This window comes from Nomascus leucogenys, chromosome 1a (genome assembly GCF_006542625.1).
Source record: "Nomascus leucogenys isolate Asia chromosome 1a, Asia_NLE_v1, whole genome shotgun sequence".
NCBI lineage: Eukaryota > Metazoa > Chordata > Mammalia > Primates > Hylobatidae > Nomascus > Nomascus leucogenys.
In genome coordinates this window covers 29,819,879-29,841,352 of record NC_044381.1, presented here as the reverse complement: position 1 = coordinate 29,841,352, position 21,474 = coordinate 29,819,879, and the positions used below count along the sequence as shown (strand labels likewise).

General features: G+C 35.9%; 1 protein-coding gene and 1 long non-coding RNA gene across 2 annotated transcripts; one reads left to right on the top strand and one right to left on the bottom strand.

Annotated features, from left to right (window-relative positions):
• Window positions 1–8,540: 8,540 nt before the first annotated feature.
• Window positions 8,541–21,024, top strand: NIPSNAP3A (nipsnap homolog 3A). Its single transcript, XM_003260314.4, has 6 exons — window positions 8,541–8,804; window positions 11,895–12,105; window positions 13,831–13,989; window positions 15,478–15,627; window positions 19,995–20,081; window positions 20,172–21,024. Exons 1-6 carry the CDS (start codon window positions 8,745–8,747, stop codon window positions 20,246–20,248), a joined length of 744 nt encoding a protein of 247 aa, XP_003260362.1. The 5' UTR covers window positions 8,541–8,744; the 3' UTR covers window positions 20,249–21,024.
• On the bottom strand, window positions 12,013–16,633 carry LOC115838067. Its single transcript, XR_004033161.1, has 3 exons — window positions 16,592–16,633; window positions 14,921–15,019; window positions 12,013–12,168 (listed from the first exon to the last, which is right to left on the bottom strand). It is a non-coding gene; the product is annotated as an uncharacterized LOC115838067 (long non-coding RNA).
• Window positions 21,025–21,474: the final 450 nt, after the last annotated feature.

Sequence of the window (21,474 nt, the reverse complement as noted above, 5' to 3'; positions counted from 1 at the left end):
ATACAATTGGTTAGAGAATATACTTTAAAGTGCATTTCATGACATCAAAAAAAGTATAAAATGCCAATGAATAAAAACTGCATAAGGAATTTTGGAGAAAAGTATAAATCGTCATTAAAGCACACAGAAAAACCTCCCAAAAATTGGGGATACAAATTTTGTTCATGTTAGGAAATTCAAGAATAAATATATGAATTTATTCAGAATTTCTCTGTAAATCTAATTTCTGTCAAAATAATACTGAGATTTTTTTTTTAGTTTCTCAAACTTATCCCAAAATTCATACTGAATAGCAAAGAGAAAGAATAGCCAAGACAATGTTGTAATAAGAAATGTATATTTACTATACAAAATGTCAAGATGGATAATAAACCTACAGTAATTCGAATTGCTTAGTACTGATAAAAGTAAAGACAAATTAATCAATGGAACAGATTAGAATGATCCAGAAACAGCCTGGGCATCTGTGGAGGTTTATATCCCAAGTGAATGGTCTTTGATTTACAATGGCGTTACAAATCAGTAGGGAACGAATGAACTATTTAATAAACTGTTCTTTGGTAATGGACTACTAATATTGAAAAAAAAGATCTAATTAAACCTACACCTCACACTGTGACTAAAATAAATTTGAGTGACATTAAATACCTAAAGGCCAAAAGCAAAACTGTAAAAATATCTACAGGAAAATATAAAAGAATATCATCATGCACAAGGAAAAAGAAAGTACACCTTAAGTAGGGGGAAAAGCACAAAAACATAAAAGACCAATAATTTAAATTTAGAAACATCTATATGGCAAAATACTCTCAGAAAGTTTAAATAATAGCTACAAATGGAAGCATATCAGTAAAACATACATCCAAAAAACAAAGATTAGTCCAGAAGTTTTTGTTTGTTTGCTTTGTTTTGTTTTGTTTTGAGATGGAGTCTTGCTCTGTTGCCCAGGCTGGAGTGCAGTGTGGCACAATCTCTGCTCACTGCAACCTCTGCTGCCCAGGGTTCAAGCGATTCTCCTGCCTCAGCCTCCCAAGTAGCTGGGATTACAGGCGTGTGCCACCATGCCCGGCTAATTTTTTTGTATTTTTAGTAGAGACAGGGTTTCAGCATCTTGGCCAGGCTGGTCTTGACCTCCTGACCTCATGATCCACCCGTCTCGGCCTCCCATCACTTTTGGGTGATGGGATTACAGGCGTGACCCACCATGCCCGGCCGGAATATAAATAAATATATATATATATATATATATATATATATATTTTAAAGCATTCAAACCAAGCCAGGCATGGTTGTGCACCTCTAATTCTAAGCACACCTTGCGAGGCTGAGGGGACAGGATTGCACCATTCAAATCAATATGAAAAAGATGAACAACAAAATAAAAAATTGGGCCAAGAATATAAACAGGGACCTCAACAAAAGAAAAACAACATGGTCTATAAAATTATGAAAAGATTCTCAATTCACAAGAAATCAGAGCAATATAAATGAAATCAATGAAACATTTTTCATCCATAAGATATGCAAATATTAAAGTCTTACAAGAATTGCAAGAATGTGCAGGAACAGGAAATACGATTCACTGCCTGGGAGCATAAATGGCTACAGTGAACCAAAAAGTATAAAGTTGACTCATTAATTCCACTTACAGGGATGTGCCTAAGGACTTATCTACAAAATTACTCATTGAAGCATTATTTATAAACGTGGGAATATTAAAGTATCAAAAGCGGAAAGAGGAACGAAGTTACAATATGCTCAAATATTGGATTGTAAGACAGCAATTAAAATGAGCCAACCAGCTCTAAATGGCTTATTTTGTTACCTTTGGCAAACCACCTAACTTCTTTAAGCTTCCTCTTTGCTTTGTGTTTTAGTCTAAAATGTAAATATCAGCTTTACAAAGTGAAATGAAAGACAGTAAGAAAGGACTTAAGTAAAAGGTATACTACATAACAGCATGTAAGAAATATCAGATATAATAAAATCTGATGGCCCCATGTCGGTAAATAGGCATCACTGACATTCTCTGAGGAAAAAAGGGATGAGAACCGAACATATGATCTGGGAATATTAAGTAAATATTTCTTAAAACCTTTAAAAAATGAAAGGGCAGCCAAGTAGGTATGAGAACTAACCAAAGAGGGCTCAGTTCTCAATAAACAGGTAATTATAAAAGAGACTTTAGTAATATAGATGAACAAATATGCTTCATTCCAAAAACAAAAAAGAGAAAACAAACAAAAAAACAACAAACAGGCAAAGGACCAACCGTTTTTGTTTGTTTTTGAAACTCTCACCCAGGCTGGAGTGCAGTGGTGCATACTTGGGCCACTGCAACCTCCAGCTCCTGGGTTCAGGCGATTCTCCTGCTTCAGCCTCCCAAGTAGCTGGGATTACAGGTGCCTGCCACCACACCTGACTAATTTTTGTATTTTTAGTGGAGACATAAGGTTTCACCATGTTGGCCAGGCTGGTCTTGAACTCCTGACCTCAAGTGATCTGCCAGTCTGCCTCCCAAAGTGCTGGGATTACAGGCGTGAGCCATAGCACCTGGCAAGACCAACTGATTTTTAATAAAAAAAAAATATGAAACAGGACTTATACTGAAGTACCCTCTAAAGTTATGACTTTTATTAACTTTCTTCTCAGTTTTTATTTTGTGCTAAGTGGAAGCTTCAGATGACTCCAAGGGAGTATGAAAATTGGGAAACGTATTTCTTTTTTTTTTTTTTTTTTTTGAGACGGAGTCTTGCTCTGTCACCCAGGCTGGAATGCAGTGGAGTGATCTCAGCTCACTGTAAGCTCCGCCTCCCGGGTTCATGCCATTCTCCTGCCTCAGCCTCCCGAGTAGCTGGGACTACAGGCGCCCGCCACCACGCCCGGCTAATTTTTTGTATTTTAAGTAGAGACGGGGTTTCACCGTGTTAGCCAGGATGGTCTTGATCTCCTGACCTCGTGATCCTCCCGTCTCGGCCTCCCAAGGTGCTGGGATTAAAGGCGTGAGCCAACGCACCCGGTGGGAAATGTATTTTTTTAATACTCAGTATCTTTATATGAGAAGAAAATAATTTTGGATATGAAGGCAACTTCTAATAGCACTATTAAGCTATCATGAAAAGACAACTTAGAATGTTTTTCAGAGGGAATATTAATCTGAGAAGTTCTAATTTCCCATAAACTATTTCTGTTAACCTTCAAAAGCGATAGTGAGGCATTTGAACTTAGTTCAGAAAGAATGTGTCGAAAATCCTAGGCAGTATCCTGAAACACCTAACAAGGAGCAAAAGAGGCAATAGGCCCCTTTTGGTTGGACCACAGCCTACTTGCCCCTTGCATTAAAGTTCTAGCTTTCAATACAACATTGAGAATAAATAAAATACAACAAACTTATAGATGCTATAAAAACAATCAATGAGGGTAAAGTAAATCTAACTCAGATTGGAAAGTTAATCAATTACCCAGCTAATAGGTAGCTGGGACAACTTGTGGAGGTAAAGGAAACACTGGAGAGCATTGAATAATGAGTGTTCATTTGGAAGAGGAACTTAATGAAAAAAATATGTACAAACGAAGTGTAGTAGTGCTTAAAGCTAGAAGATGTCTTGACTTAAACACCTAGAAAAAAAAGCCATATTTAATATGAAAGATCTGAAACAAATAGCAAAAGTTTCAGAAATATTTGTCTAATAAAATTTCTCCCCAACTCCAGTTGTGAGGCAGAGGGATTATTCAAGCAAAAGATCTGCAAAGCCTATTTTAGGAAATCATTGTATTCACTGATGTCAGGTTTTAAAATGTCATTGGCACTAAAATTCATTTTCCAATGGAAAACATAAAGTCAATTAATTTTTATATCTAAAAAGAGGTAATGGATATATAAACATGTTTATGTGTTTTACAAATAAAATACTTTATAAATAGAAAAAATTTAAATAAATTTCTAGTACATTTAAATATTTAGCTATACACAAGTCTTTACTGCTATTTACTGTAAGAACTCTAGCTGAAAAGAGACTAACAGAAATATCAAGACATGCTGACCACCTCAGAAAGAAGGATGCAGTGAAGGTTTTTTCTTTTTTCTTCATTAAGGCATTTAATTCAATGTTCAACATACAACAGGTGCTTAACAAATATTTGGTGATATGAGTAGGTCTCTTTTTAAAGAAAATTGAAAAAAATTGATTTGTATTTTTATTGCCTTTTTTATTATTATTAACCCATTTTATTATTAGTAGTAACCTGACTTTACAGAAGTTTTTCTTCTATACATAATCCAGTATCACACACAAAAAAACTAAGTTAAGTCCATTCTATAAATACCTATAACTTACATTACAGAAACTCACAGAAATGCGCAGATACCTAATGAAGGAAAAGTGAGTCTATGCCACCATCTAGTGGCTGCAGAATAATAAAGCACCAAAACAAGAAAGTACCCAGGGATTTGGTACCAGAATATAAGCATCTAGAGTTTACATGTAGAGCTACTGCCCTCCTATTCAGTTGGGCCAGCATTGGCACTACCTGGCCTATTCAGTTGGGCCAGAATTGGGTCTACCTGCTTGCTTCTGCATGAGTCTGACCTTTGGAAAAAAACCAAGCGGGAACACCATCAGGTAGAGTGTTTCCTTTGCTCACCTCATACAATTTCCACCACCTTTCAACTGATACCTATTTGTTATGAAAGGTAAAAAAAAAAAAAAAAATGCATCTTCACACTCATCAGACCAGATGGGCAATAATAAAAAATTGTTCAGGAAAACCTCATACACTGCTATCAAACAGTCTAGCACTATTTAGTAAAGATGAATATGTACATCACTTACGACCCAGCAATTCCACCCCTGGGTATGTAATCCAGAGTAGTGGTTTGTAATCTCCAGTACACAGATCCTAAGTGAAACTATGGATGGAATTCAGAGGGTCTGATAAGTTGGATGGATAACAGTTCCATCTTTATTGGCACCAACTTCTAACTAAAATTAACCATTTCCTTTGTTTATGAAGGTAGGCAACAAACCACAATATTAGCAGGACCTGTGACTTTGTAACCAATAAATATTACAGATAATGTCAAATTCCATTTATAGTTGTTGCAAATACATAAAAATTTCTTCCACACTTATCACTACTTCAAAATTACGTCTTTTACCCCCACCATTAGATTTGTTATTTAGTGCCCTAATAAAGAAGCATGTCTATTTCTTTTTAAAAAGTTTTCTTTTATATTTCATTATTCTAGTTCAATTTTTTCATATTTGTTTTTTGTGTTTTGATCATTCTAGTTTAATTTTTTCACTGTATTTGTTTTCTTTGCAACTCTATGTATTTGTTATACATTTAAAATCATTTAGGGTCCATAGGCTCACAAGATTTTGAAAGGAAAGACACAAAAAAAGGTAATACCTGCCCTAGAGAAATTCTTCTGGCAGAACCAGGAGACATCTACAAATAAATTCAAACAGCTTTGTTTATAAAAAAACAAGGTATTTTCATGTAATAGAATAGCATACAAAAGGGATGTGAATTATTACGACTGCATTAATGTGAGTGATTTGCAAAATCCTAAAGTTATAACTAACGACTATGTAACAAAATAATAAGATTAGTTGATAAACAATCTAAAACATGCAAACCAAAGCAATATATATCTTATTTGCAAACCAAAGCAATATATATATATACTTTAGTGTATATATATAACTTTAGAGTATATATAGAGTATATATATATAACTTTAGAGTTTTATATATATATATTTGCAAACCAAAGAATATATATATATAACTTTAGAGTTATATACAAACGTAGTTGAATTATTTCAGAAAAATCAATGTAATAACACAAAATTTGGGATCATGGTTTCTTGAGGGAATTGAAGGAGAGGGTGGTAAGAAGAATGTGGCCAGGAATGAACATGTATTGAGCTTCTGAGTTGCTGGCAATACCCTTTTTCTTAAGCCTTGTGGCAAGAGCACAGACATTCACTTTATTATTCTTCTTTAAAGTGTACAGATATGTCATGTACACTTTCGTACCTATGATAAATGTTTCATGTTACCTTCTTAGATAGGTCATCTTTGTCTATCCAATCCAAAATAACTACCCAGTTACTCTATCTCATATGAGCCTATTTTAATAATCTAGTTTTTTTGTTATGATTTTTCTAGCTTTGAATTATCTATCCTTTGGACTATTTGGCAGAATTTCAGGATATGCAACAATAATTTTCAAAATATGTATCCTATACATTTTCCAGGCAGTTTAGGGATATGTTTTTTAAAATAGCCACTGAACAACATTACATTTTAAATTCTGTCTAAAAGCTATTTTCCACTACAAATCTAAAATTACCTTAATAATCACATATCTTTTAAAAATAAATGGTAAACTGAACTGGTTTTACAATTGGGCTTCAAAGTCTGTGCCACTTTGTAGCAATCTGAGAAAATTCTCTCTTCAGACTTCACCTTTCTCACAAAACGGAGATAAAGCTTAACTCACAGTATTTTGAGGATATTTAAAACCTGTGAGAAAGCGAATAGGAGAATATTTTAGCTACTTAGAAACACTTAACAATGTTTAGCCATCTCTCAATTGTAGCCATGAATTTTGCCCCTACCTGTATTTTCCTCTTGGAAATTCCTCTTGGAAGTTCCCTGTACCTTTCTGCTGGATGGATACAGTTAATGATGAGACTAGGGAATGGCAAAGCCACAGGGTAGAAGCCTGGCTCCCTAATTCACTATGTATAGAAGAGCTACCTGCCCACTAGAAAAACGCACTTTGTATTCTTATAAAAAATAAACTCCTATAGTGTTTGAGTAATAATACACTTTTTTGTGTGTTGATTTACAAGAGCTATTTAGTCTACCCTAATCAATACATCATTGAAAGATACTACCAAATGCTGAGTGTTCTGGCCTTCTTCCTTCCTCAGCCTCAGGAAACTGGCAGCAAGGCTTTTCTCACACAGATAGGATACTGGAAGTTTCCCCTCCCTAACACTGACTACACAGATAAATAACTTGCAGATAACAGTTTGGGGGAGGGGATACAGCCTTCAGTGAAATACCCAGGTCAGATCACCTCACAGTGAAGCCCACTATTTGAAGAGATCCACCTGTGCTTACAGTGCTTTTAACACTTTTTTCTCACTCCAAAACATATTTTTAATGTAAACATCAATAAACGCAGGAAGGAAAGTGTATTTTGAGGGAGTGGTATGAAGAAACCTAAATCCTAAATATCCAACTCAATAGCTAGAATCCTGAGCACTTTTAGAATTCCACTAGCGCTTTCATTCTTCGTATCTTACTTTATTTTTCTTTATATTATTTGACAATCCCTGATATATTTACCCTTCCTTTGTTTATCTGTTTCCTCCAACCTGGATGTTCCAAGAGGACGGGACTTTGAATTTTGCTCAATTCTGTACCCCAGTTTCTGGAAAAGTGCCTGGAACATGGAAGGAATTTAGTAAATATCTGTTGAATAAGTAAATGGATTGGCAATTACAGGGTTTAAAAAAAAGATCTAAGAAAATAATTTACTCATATAGATCCAGTCCCGATACAAATGATTTCTTTAGTCTTGCATGGTTACAAATAGATGTCTCTCTTCTAGAAAAACTGAGGCAATCCTTCCGAAATAACTAATTTTAAAAAGCCTCCCTTCCTGTGAACAGACAATTCCAAAGCTCTTCCACAAGGCACTACCAATACAACCACAGGTCATGGCCCTGTAATCCCTCCCTAGTACTCATGATGTAAGCAATCTTACATTAATGTGTACAATAATGTAATTATTAGCAAGAATAATGTAAACATTAATATAGGTTACTGTAAATTAGTAATGTAATTACTGTAAATTAATTAACATAAGCATTATTAGATGCAGGAAGACAAGTGAATTTGGGGGCAGTGGCATCTATGAGACATAAATCCTCATCTGCCACAGAAGGAAGTCAACACATACTATCCATAACTGAAAATGCAATAAACAGCAGAAAATACTTCTTACTTAAAAATACAGAAACAAGCATTAAATGAAACAGCTTAAAATGTTGAAGGTGGTTACTCTGGGAACCAATACTCCCGGACTGGGAGGACTAGACCAGGATATGTTTAACTTTGACTTTTTCATTTCAGGCTCGATGCTGCCATTTCTCTGAGCTCGTGGAAAACTTGATCTAAATCTTAATTAGGAGCCTTCTAAGATGGAGAACACATTCATTGCAGAGAGGTCAGGCTCAAATACACGTCTATCACAACATCTAAAACTTAACTCAGGAAAAAACCTCCACGATTTTAAATACAAAGCACTGCACATGCACGCACTCAACACCTCTCCTTTCTCTATGGACAACACATCCACAACCCCTGCACATTTACCAATCAACACAACTGAGCAGTGGAGCGAATGAGGTGAGTGAAGGCCCAGAAAGTTGGAGCAGGAACGATCCGAGCCTTCAGTTAATCCTAACGTCACCTCTAACGTTTAGGGGTAAGAACGTTTCCGGAAACCAAGGGGGACCAACGCTCAGCACAGTAGAGAAAGACACCAAGCTACGGGGACCCGCCGCGCCTCCCGCGCCGGGGTGGAGCTGACCCCGCCGAGCCCCGCCCCAGCCTGCGTCTGCCAATGATCCAGGAGCCGCTCCTTTCCACTCGGGAAACCTTCAGAGGAGTCTCAGAAAGGACACGGCTGGCTCTTTTTCTCAGCGCCCAAGCCGCGCCATGCTTGTCCTCAGAAGCGCCCTGACTCGGGCGCTAGCCTCACGGAGGCTGGCGCCTCAGGTACCGGCCGCGGGGGTGCCCAAGCCTTCACCCGAGGGGAGGGGAGGGGCGGGGAGTGTTCCGGGAACGTGCGAGCAATGCGCATGCGCTCTGCACGCGCGCCCAGACTTGAGGCCCCACCAAGGTTCTAGCGTGAGCCCCGGAACCCCAAGACAGGGGTACCCGGAACGCGCGTGAGGAGGAGGCCGCTGCTAGGGGAATACCCTCAGCCCGGCTCGTGTCGCGGGCAGTCGCGGTCAGAGGGCTTTTCTAGCCTGGATGCCATACCCACCGGGACACTCCAATGGCGCCGGCTGTTTCGTTTTTGCGGCCCAGCTACGTCGCGGCTGCGGCCCAGGGAGCGCTCCCATGTTGTCATCTGGCGCTGTGGAGCCGCCGGTGGAGTCGTAGCAGCTTTCCAAGCCACCGCCCTCTCTAGACATCAGGTTGAAGGAGGGAATTGCCGACCAGCCGCTTGCCACGGAACCGGCCTCCCCTTTTTAAATGAAACACACAACTTCCGAGCATTTCGCGGAGACCCATGAAGAGGAGGCCTGGGGTCCTGGTGGGGCTGGACCCTGCCCGCCACTCGCGCTTCGTGCGGTCGCTCCCCCATCCAGGCAGGACCGGAGCCTCCTATCAAACAGGACGATGACAGACAGACTCTTTTAACCTTAAATGAGAAATGGACAAAATGGAGCTTGTGATTCTGCCCTAACTTTCGGGAGTGGCCTATTCTATGGCTCCAACCTAGAAATTTCTTTTCCTTTTCATGTTTAGGACTTTACTCCTTTCTGAAGGAGCAGGATGGGAAGGGGATTAACCTGTCCTAGAGACAGACTGAGGAACACTAAAGAAGAGCAGCTCATGTCCATTCACCCCGGGTTAACAATGCAGTTTTTACCCTAATGATTCTCCAGTGGGGCAGGGCCAGGAATGACGTCCTTATGGCATGATTCCAAACTTTAAGTTTTTAAAAATGTCCATCAGTTGTTCTAAGTGAAGTGGAGGTCGTTGCTGGTGGGAATGATCCCTAACTTGGAGATAAGGGAGGATGGACGACTCATGATTTCTGCCCTAGCAGCTAAAAGTCATCCCTGCAACAAAATTCTTAACTCCTATGCGGCTCCCCCACCATACCCTACTCCCCTGCGGTCTTCCTTCTCTGGCACCACCTGTCCACATCTCTCTCTCTCACTGTAGGTTCCCTACTGTATATTAATACTGCCCAAAATTGTAAAAATGTGTACCTTTGATCAACTATTTTATCCTCCAAATACAAATTCCTCGAATCAACCTGAAATCCATTTGTCAGAAATGCCCCATTGGCCTATCTCCTGATATATTTTATTATAATAATTTTGAAATTATGTATACTAGGCACTTGCTTCTTTACCAACATTGTTACTAGAGTTTGGTTTAAAAGCACAAAAACAGTGACCACGAAAGGCAGGGGCAGCTGCAGTTGTTTTTGTTGGTAGGCTTAGTCATTTGAGCAATAAGAATATAACTCACACACGAATAGAATTAACTCTAGATAATTATCATTAAGCCTTATCATACACAGTTACATAATTTTGTATTTTGTAAACAAAAATATGTCGGAGCAAAAGCCTACTGCTTTCAGACAGACATACTGGGTAGTCAGTATAAGCCCTAATTTGTCCATAGCTTTGTAGGTATCAAAACTGTCTTAATAGATTATTCTGGTGTGATCAACTTCAGGAAATGGCACATGCTAATCAAACTTACGTAAGATGGATTTATAAGAGTATCACGAGTGCCTGTGTGTATACCATGCGTGTATATATATATGTGTGTGTGTCTGTGTGTGTATGTGTATGTGTATACATACATACACATAGATACCTACATAGAGGATAATCTTAGGCGAGGTATTTCTTACAGAAAGTTCAACCAGAACACAAATTAGAAATTTACACTGCGTATATGACTATTACAAAAGGAATTAATGGTTCTTAAGTGATATTTTCATCAATGTGGTACAAGTGGATTCATTAAATGTTGTTCACATTGCATCTGTAATTAGAAACTAATAATCAGAAAATTTTGACTCTGAGTTTTCTTTTCTCAGCATTCATGTTCTACCATTATATTACAATGATTGGATAGGTCAGAGCTTTTTATTGTGTTAGTTACATTCCAGTCCTATTTTTGGTCAGTGGTTTACTTCATTGAATTTAGGAAATACTTTGACCTGAATTGTAATTTCCATTTTTTTCAAGAACCTAAAAGAGTTTTCTAGTAAACATTTTTTTATTATGCCTGTTAAAAGTTACGTGCGTACTTAATAAAGTTCTTTGATGTGCATAACGGTAACACATATGCTCTTGACTAAAGATGCAATATTGGCTAATAGGAAAACTTTTGTAAATTTGTTAAAATCCTAATTGTAGTTCTTGCAAAAAGAAGTATCATTAAGATCTCAGCGCCTTCTTATGAGCAATTTCTGAAAAAGTGGCTAAAGGTGACAGTGAACCCCCACTAGGAAACAGTAACTACACACTCAGCATATTTAAGAGTAGTTGTCTTTATTGACACCTCTATGTAAACAAATTGTATATGTGAGGCAGGAGAATAGGGCCTCGAGGCAGGGAACCTAAGGACTTCCTAGAACTAAATCAAACACTTCAGCTATGACAAGAAATACCCTCTTCATTTACATAGGGTGTACACAAGAGTAAATGACTTTGCAACTTTACTTCATCCTCTTCATTTATATACGGCTTACACCAAGTAGCCAATGGGACACCTCTAGAGGGTACTGAAACCCTAGAAAATTATGTAACCAGGGCCCTTGAGCCACTTGCTCAGGCCCACTCCTACCCTGTGGAGTGTGCTTTCATTTTCAATAAATCTCTGCTTTTGTTACTTCATTCTTTCCTTGCTTTGTGCATTTTGTCCAGTTCTTTGTTCAAACACCAAGAACCTGGACACCCTCCATCAGTAACATATTGAGAATTGACAAGAGAAGTACAAACATGAGTAATGAGTCTATGAGTGTCCCTTGTACCAGATTCAGATTAGGTTTTAACACAATATATGAATCCTGTCTTCTGAAGATATTTACATTTGTCTTATCTTCTTCAGGTGTGCTCATCTTTTGCTACGGGACCCAGACAATACGATGGAACATTCTATGAATTTCGTTCTTATTACCTTAAGCCCTCAAAGATGAATGAGTTCCTGGAAAATTTTAAGAAAAACGCTCATCTTCGGACAGCTCACTCTGAATTGGTTGGATACTGGAGTGTAGAATTTGGAGGCAGAATGAATACAGTGTTTCATATTTGGAAGTATGGTAAAGAGTCATCCAATTTTGGCTTTCAGTATAGATTTTCATTTTTCAGTATAGATTTTCATTCTGTTAAATGTAACATAAAACTTAGTTATTGGATGTATATTATTATAGATACATACAGGTTAACTAAGACTTTAGAAAAGCAATACCAAAAAAAAATTCAGTTCTTATTCTTCCCAGTGGTACACCTCTAACCCCTTGCTTAAACATTACATTATATTACATTAAAAATTGGAAGACATGGCATCTCATATATGAAGCCATAAAATTGTGAACTAGACTTTAAACCTCAGAAAAATGTTAAAATGGTTTCCTGTAAATATAGTTCATGAAAAATTTAAAGCAGCAATTGTAAAAGTCCAAGTGGATTAAGATCACAAAAGGAAAGGAGAAATCTTTTCTTTTTTTGAAGCTAGGTGGCTGGATATCAGTATTTTAGCAGAAATAATTCAACCATTTAAGGGACTTTACAAGTATGGAGGTTTATAGGGGATGATGGTTAACTTTCAATCCTCACTGAACTCTGAGATTTAATAATTCTGTTATGTTTAGAGACCACATTTGTTTCGTATCTGTACCCCCAGAGTTTTGAGGAATTCACTGTCATACTACTCTAGGGAGGTAAAAGAAAAGGAATGAAAGAGAGTTCTTCCCGTATTGAAACTAACCTACACCTGGTTTAGTAGAGGAAGGAGAATAAGTTACAAGAATGCCCAGAATGCTTGTTACTCCAGTGTCTACATCAGGACTTGATGATACCTAAAGAATTTTTAATTTCATTTAGTGTTTGGTTTAGGGTTTTTCCCTGTTAGAAAAAACCCCATTAAAATACAGTTTATGCTTTAGATGTGGTACAAGTTGTATCATAGCCCATTGAAAAAAACTAAGCTCTGATATACCTCACTTAAGTTGTAAGATAGGTATTCTTCCTTATCCCAATGTAAACCATATGAAACTCTCTTGCCATTAGTCTTATGAGGTCCTAATGGTAATTATAGTACTAGGCCCATATGTTGGCAAATGTATATAACTGTTTGGGTAACTTAAATAGAAGACAAGTGCTGGGGAGAAAGAATGGATGACAATAAGAATCAGCATTATTTCTTTGAAATCAGTTTGTTCAAAGGAGAAGAGCTTTAAAAAGTACAGTTTAACTTCACTCATGTTAAATTTGATTCAAGATGTTTTAACTTCACTCATGTTAAATTTGATTCAGGGTGTATCTGGACTTGACTACCCACCACCACCAAAGAAAAACAGTCTTTCTCTAAACTAGCACTATAAGTTAACTGCCTCAATCAAGTAAGAATAGTTCACATATACTGAGTATTGACTAGTGCCAACCACTATATTCTAAACTCTTTTCATGTGTTAATTTAATCCTCATACAACCCTGGAGGTAGATGTCTTATTATCTCAATTTCACAGAAAGTGAGGCACAGAAAGATTCAATAACTTACCTAATTCACAAAACTGCCTACTATATGGTTGAGCCTATAAAGCCTATTATGTGACATTACAGTTAGTTTGCATTTCTACTGCCCTTTTTGTCCTTGAGCAACTTCAGGGCAGATGGTCACATCTGTTTATGTTGGTGTCTCCAAAGGCCTAACACAAGGTTCTTATATGGCATCAATGACCATTGCTGATTTGAATGAAACCCAGAAAAGTACAGGTGATCTAAAATTGAATTTTTTATTTTTCTTAATTCTTTTCTTCCCACAGATAATTTTGCTCATCGAACTGAAGTTCGGAAAGCCTTGGCCAAAGATAAGGAATGGCAAGAACAATTCCTCATTCCAAATTTGGCTCTCATGGATAAACAAGAGAGTGAGATTACTTATCTGGTACCGTGGTGCAAATTAGAAAAACCTCCAAAAGAAGGTAAGTCCTTCCTTCTTAGTCACTGAGTTTTGATGAATAAAATACTAAAGAACTTAAGTGTTAAAAACTGAAGTTCCTTTGGAAAAAAATAAAATTAATTCTTTGTTTTATATAGAAACATACAGTGATTGTTGTGGTAAAAATAAATGGGAGCTCTTACCCCATCCTTTAAAAAAATGAGCATAAAATAATGAGATATTTTTCAAATTGAGACCTTGCAGATTTGTAAAGCTTAACTGTGTTATAGAAAAAGCTGACATGGTCAGTAGAGGTTGAGAATTTGTGCATTGGGAGCAAAGAACGTGTTGATAGGTAAGGGATAGCATATGAAGTTTTGCCATAATTTTAAAATAATAATTTTACACTTAAAATGTAAAAGTATTTCCATAAATTATAATTAATCTTAAATCATTAAATACAGCTTTGCTTATAAAACTGAATATTTGGGGGAAACAGATTAAGTGAAACTGCCAAGCTATATTACTTTAATCTAACTTTTCTGTCTTCTTTCTTGTTTCTCAGTTTGAAAGTAATTGCTTAAGATTTGTTTTCTTGCTGATTTCATTTCTTGCTGACTTAAAGAAACTATTACCTCAATCCAGTTTTAAATAAAGGTCAGATTAGAAAAGCATAAACTCATTTAAATGTTATTTTACTTCCCTCATTATTCCCAACTTTGTAGTGTATTTAGGTTACAAAAAATTTACAAAGTCTTCCTTGGATCTTTACCTACTTAGGTGTCCCCTCAGCTCTCAGCACTATCTAAATAAAATAGTTCACTTCTCTGACAGTGTCAAATCTTGGTTCTCCTCCTCTGTGTACATCATTGCTTGGAAATTTTTACATGCTTTTCCTACTTGTCCCAGAGTTTCTTTCTCTCCACCAGCCCTATACTTCTATCCAAAGTGTACAATACTTTTCAAGTATTTACCTGGATATTTAGGAAAAATAAAACCATCTCTTTAGGTTTGTTTTTTTTCCTCCAAAATTCAAAGATATCACTTGAGGTCCACTCTTTGCTTTGCTGTTCCTGTTAAAAGTGGAAACTTATAGGGAGAAATTATATGAAGAAAAACATAGCGGAAATTGGAAAGAATGAAAATATAGATTGGAAAATTCTTCTTTTATTCTTTTATTTTCTAAAAGCATAGACTTATGCAGCTCAAAATTCTATATCATTATACATTCTCAACAGTTTTTTAACAAATGTTATAGATTAAAAATATTTCAGATAATAGTTTATAATAGCTTCCAGTTCTTTTTGTCATCTGTATGATTAAGCATAACAACTCACTCTTAAACATGGGCAAGGACTTTCTAAACATAAAAGCAAAGAGAGTACAAATATAATAAACATGTCTACATAATATGTATGCATGTCTGATCCTCCAAATCTGTGTGTGTAGATAGTGAAAGACTTTTCACTGAGAAACGTGATTGGATATTGCTTGAATGTTTTCTGAAAAATTCTTTTTCTCCCTATTCCAGGAGTCTATGAACTGGCCACTTTTCAGATGAAACCTGGTGGGCCAGCTCTGTGGGGTGATGCATTTAAAAGGGCAGTTCATGCTCATGTCAATCTAGGCTACACAAAACTAGTTGGAGTGTTCCACACAGAGTACGGAGCACTTAACAGAGGTACAATTGTCCATTTCTTCTTATATGAAATTGTAATATATATTGTGACCTAAGTTCCTTGGGTCAGTTTCTTTCTCATTATAGAGTATATTTTATTATTTACTGCCAAATGTTTAGTTTTTTGTAATTTTTAAAATTGAGAAAATCTCTTTTACAGCTTATTTATTTAGAATGTTAACTTATGAAACCTTCAAATGCTGAATAGCTGTTTTCCCTGATACATCAAAATGATTAAATTTTTTAAACTGAAGGAACCTCAGCTGGGCACAATAGCTCAGACCTGTAATCCCAGCACTTTTGGAGGCTGAGGGGGCGGATCACCTGAGGTCAGGAGTTCGAGACCAGCCTGGCAAACATGGTGAAATCCCGTCTCTAGTAAAAATAGAAAAAATTAGCCAGGCATGGTGGTGGGGGCCTGTAATCCCAGCTATTCTGGAGGCTGAGGCAGGAGAATCACTTGAATCCAGGAAGCGGAGGTTGCAATGAGCCAAAATCATGCCAACGCACTCCAGCCTGGGTGACAAGAGCAAAACTCCATCTCAGAAAAAAAATAAAAATGAAGGAACCTCAAGAAATAGTCTGTTACTTTATCATTTCTTTTTCCTCTGAATGTACTTTTATTGACTTTTTTTAAATAATATTACTTGGGGTAGGGAGATTATCTCTAAGCAAAAAAGTAATATATGTTTTGTATAAATATTAAAACCCCCCTCATAAAAATTTACCCATTTTCCACCACAGTTTTATATATATCTATACAGACAGATGTAGTAAATATGTATATATATTGAGGTAAATTTATATATGGATATAAATTTATTTAATAAAACACATACTTGGGGTATTTAACTTGTAATGTTGAAAAACATTTCAATCAGAATTTCAAGATTTTTTGTGGCAAATTCAGAAAAACATTTGTAAAGTTTATCTGAAAGGAGAAAAGAGCTGATGAGGTAGCTCATACCTGTAATTCCAGCGCTTTTGGGAGGCTGACGCTGGAGGATTGCTTAAGCCCAGGAGTTCACGACTACCCTGGGCAACACAGCTTGTCTCTACAAAAAAAAATTTTAAGAATTAGTTGGGCATGGTGGCAAACACCTGTAGTCCTAGCTACTTGGGAGGCTGAGGTGGGAGGATTGCTTGAGCCAGGAGTTCAAGGCTACAGTGAGCTATGATTGCACCACTGCACTCCAGCCCCTGAACAACACAGTGAGACCCTGTCTCTTAAAAAAAAAAAAAAAAGTAACGAAGGATAAATGTCTAAGAATAGCTAACAAATATTTGAAAGACTCATCATAATATCCTGTTGCCTTTCTATTATCTCTTTATGTCCAATGGACATCTCAAACCTAATATACCCATCTTTATGCAGAAATTCAACTTCTTGTAATAATCTGTCATAAGAAAATAGAATATATAAAAATAGATGTATATTCAGGTTGGAAAATACATGGAGGAGAAACTGTTATGAAAATTATTAGATGCCTATCTCACACCACATGTGAAAATAAAGTCAAGCTGGATTGTATATTATAATGAAAAAAATTTAATTCATAAAATTGGTAAAACAAAATGTAGATGAATTTATTTAATAATGTGGATTGGGACTATATTTGTAATCCAAAAGCAAATGAAGAAACTATGAAGAAAAAAAAATCAACTTATGATTTTATTATACAAAGGCTCAAACTTTCTGGATGCCTGAAAATCACCATAAATGAAATTCAAAAGCAAAAATAAAAATTTATGCAAAAGTAGACATGCACATGGCTACTAAATATATATTAAGGAAAATGCATATTAAAACAATAATGAGATCCCATTTCTTTACCTTATAAAAGGTATACTTACATGGATATAGTATTAGGTCAGGAAAAAATAAGTACTCAGATACTGTGGAGGGTTCATATTAGCTTAATTTCCCCCAAAATTTGACAATAAAAAGAAAAGCCTTATTTTTATTGTTTTTGCCAGTATTACTTCTAGAAAATATGCCTGGGTGTGTATGTGTATAGGTGTGCTAAATTATACAGAAAAGAAATTTGAAAGTATATAACATACATGGTAGTCATATTTCAGTGAGATAAATGGTTAAGTCTCTATGTTAATATTCTTTTTTTTTTTTTTTTGAGATGGAGCCTCGCTCTGTGGAGAGTGCAGGTGCGATCTCAGCTCCCTGCAACCTCCGCCTCCTTGGTTCAGGCGATTCTCCTGCCTCAGCCTCCCAAGTAGCTGGGATTACAGCTGTGTGCCACCATGCCCGGCTAATTTTTGTAGTTTTAGTAGAGACAGGATTTCTCAGGCTGGTCTCAAACTCCTGACCACAGGTGATCCGCCCGCCTCGGCCTCCCAAAGTGCTGAGATAAGAGGCATGAGCCACTACACCTAGCTTCTACCTTAATTTTCTATACTGCACATATATAAGTTTTATTTTTAAAAAAACTACAGAAAATGTGTGTTCATACACTTTTTAATCTTAAATTCATTCTCAGTGTTAGGAGAATTGGTAATCAGTACCTCATTTCTGGAGGACAGTGTATACTATATACACTATATGTAAGTACATATATTTAAGACATGCTCTTTGGTTCCCTCAACTTAAATTCTACTTTATATTAAGGAAATAATCAGATTCAGACTGCGTAGGTTTGAATCCCAGGTACACTACTTACTTTTTGACTTTGGGTAAGTAAACCTCACCATACCTTAGTTTTTTCGTCTATAAAATGATAGATTATTATGAGGACCTAGATTATTATGAGAATTAAATGAGTTAATACATTAAAATGCTTAAAACTAGCCTGACACAGTTATATCATTCAATAAATGTCAGTAGTTGTCATTGAAAGTATTATTATAAACATATAGTTGTGCTCAAATGAAGTTTGTTAATATTGTTTACATTAAAGAAACATTGGAAATGTAGTATGACCTTCTTTATGTAATACATACGTAATACAGAAATCGATATACATGTACATCATATCGTGTATTTACGTAAGTATAAGCAAATATGCATATATATGTTCATTTGTATAAATATACAACCAGATATAAAAATACAGGCCAGTTGTGGTGGTTCATGCCTGTAATCCCAACACTTTGGATGCCAAGGCAATAGGATTGCTTGAGGCCAGGAGTTCGAGACCAGCCTGGGCAACAACGTGGGAACCTGTCTCTACAGAAATAAAAATAAAATTAAAATTAAAAAATAAAAATACATATATACACAAATACAGAGATACACCAAATATAAAAGAGATACACCAAAAATAAAATGATTACAGTTTGTTTATAATCTGTATTTTCCTATACATCTAACATTTATATATTACAATTATAAAAACTTCATAAGCAATTTTGTACAAGAAGAACATTTATTCCAGTATTTTATAGAATACTGAAATATTGGAAATAGTCTAAATAGTCAACAATAAGGGGTTGGCGTAATAAGTTGCTGTATCTGTAAGGAGGAATTTATATAACCATTAAAAATTAATAGTGCCATAGAAAATACTGTTGATTTTTAAAAACTTGTTACTAAGCTAAATCTGTTATTATAATATACAATAAGACCCTGATTTGGTTTTACTCATATTTTGTAAAGGAAATACAATAAATTTCCATAGAGGTTGTCTCTATACTGTTAACATTATGCCACTTTTAATTTTCTTCTTTGTATAATGTAAAATTTGAATAGTAAACACAATTTGCTCATAATTTTGCTTTTTTAAAAATTAAAGGAAAATATAGTAGGAAATCATAAAATTTGGGTCTTGTCTTGATTGTGCCTGTAGCTGTTTTACTTCAATACTTACGTTTTCCAGCCTTGTATTTCTTCATCTATAAAACCAATTTGATTAATTTATCAATTTCTCTAGCAAGTCTCTGACCCCTCTGAAATCTTATCAGTAACATATTTAGTTTTACCTTTTTGATATCATTATTTCGATTTAAAGAATAGGATGGTTTTGGCCAAGCGCAGTGGCTCATGCCTGTAATCCCAGCACTTTGGGAGGCTGAGGTGGGCGGATCACCTGAGGTCAGGAGTTCGAGACCAGCCTGCCCAACGTGGCAAAACCCCATCTCTACTAAAAATACAAAAAAAAAAAAAATTAGCCGGACGTGGTGGTGGGCACCTGTAATTCCAGCTACTCAGGAGGCTGAGGCAGGAGAATCGCTTGAACCCAGGAGGCAGATGTTGCAGTGAGCCGAGATCCCGCCACTGCACTCCACTCTAGGTGACAAGAGTGAAACTCTTCTTTCAAAAAAAAAAAAAGAATAGGATGGGTTTGATTCATTTTTCTGTTATTTCTTATTTGTTAAGGCCATATTTTTTAGAAACTACTTGTGGTTTATTTCCGCAGTTCATGTTCTTTGGTGGAATGAGAGTGCAGATAGTCGTGCAGCTGGGAGACATAAGTCCCATGAGGATCCCAGAGTTGTGGCAGCTGGTAAGCTGTTTGACTAGGCATGAATTATTTTTAGAACAAATGTGTTTCAGTCAGTAACTCTATATGCCTTTCTATGAAATGTTTTTCCAGTTCGGGAAAGTGTCAACTACCTAGTATCTCAGCAGAATATGCTTCTGATTCCTACATCGTTTTCACCACTGAAATAGTTTTCTACTGAAATACAAAACATTTCATTAACTGCTATAAGATCTGTCTGCTAATGGTGCTTAAATTCTCCCAAGAGGTTCTCAGTTTTATTTGAAGGAGGTGGTAAGTTAATTTGCTATGTTTCTTGCATTATGAAGGCTACATCTGTGCTTTTTAAGTACCACTTCAAAAAATAGTTCTGTTTACTTTCTGCATGGTATTTCAGTGTCTGTCATACATTAAAAATACTTGTCACTGTTTTAAGATCTTGACTCTTCATTTGTTTCAGAATAGCTCTTCTACTGTACTCTAACAACTCTGCTTTATAGCATTTTGTTGTATTCAAATGATAATGGTAGCATTTCCATGCTTGTGACAGCATTTTTAAATTATTAATATATTTTATCAACCTTTCCATCATGTCTGTTTTCCTGGTTTTTTTGGTTGTTTTTTGTCCAGTAAAATTTATTTTGTAATACCAAATAGGATTCATGAAAATTAACATATTTCTTTACTATGGAAAACCACATTGTCATTTGTGACATCTATGTTAAATATGGTTTTCACATTAGTTATTTGTCACTTACTTGGAAAATGATGCTGTTAGGTCCTGGTATTAAAAATCTAGAAAAGACTTGTTGGTTTATATGCTGAAATGTCTTTATTTATAATTGATTTTAACTACTATTTACTTCATTTTGGATCCTGTTTAACAAAGATACTTGAGACATCCATTTGTTTTAATGAAATCTTCATGGATATGGAAATGCTTGCCCTAATAAAAGCCTACATATACATTCTGGTTCTTTTTATTGAGTTTTATATATTTATCTTCTCTGAAGCTATTGCTGTATTGCTATAAGGTAATGAGACAGTACCAATTTACCATCTTTACTGTAAATATTAAGTTACCTCAAGAAAATTGTATCCCACTAACCCCAGAATCAGATTTTCTTTAGTACTGTCACAGATGTGGTAGTGTTTTCCTACAAACAACTTTAATTTTTGTTTTAATTGAGTGCTTCCTATTAAAGTAGATTTGGTACTTCCAAGACTATGAAATCTATATTTACAGCTATGTTATTTTTACATTTCTATGTTATTTTATATTTCTATTTTACACTGCTGTTACATATAGCTAAGATAGTAAATTATGAATTAGCTGTCTGAGGGAAATTGGAAAAGCAGAAAGTATAGTAACCCCTCATTTATCTAGCTCCCAGGGATTCAAAGGACAGATGAGTTT

What these genes read in the sequence shown, in the direction of transcription:
- NIPSNAP3A (XM_003260314.4), top strand. Translation starts at nt 8,745, where the DNA reads ATGCTTGTCCTCAGAAGCGCCCTGACTCGGGCGCTAGCCTCACGGAGG. An exon ending in AGAAAAACCTCCAAAAGAAG is followed by an intron (nt 13,990 to 15,477) that starts GTAAGTCCTTCC and finishes TCCCTATTCCAG; the next exon opens with GAGTCTATGAACTGGCCACT. An exon ending in GTACGGAGCACTTAACAGAG is followed by an intron (nt 15,628 to 19,994) that starts GTACAATTGTCC and finishes TTATTTCCGCAG; the next exon opens with TTCATGTTCTTTGGTGGAAT.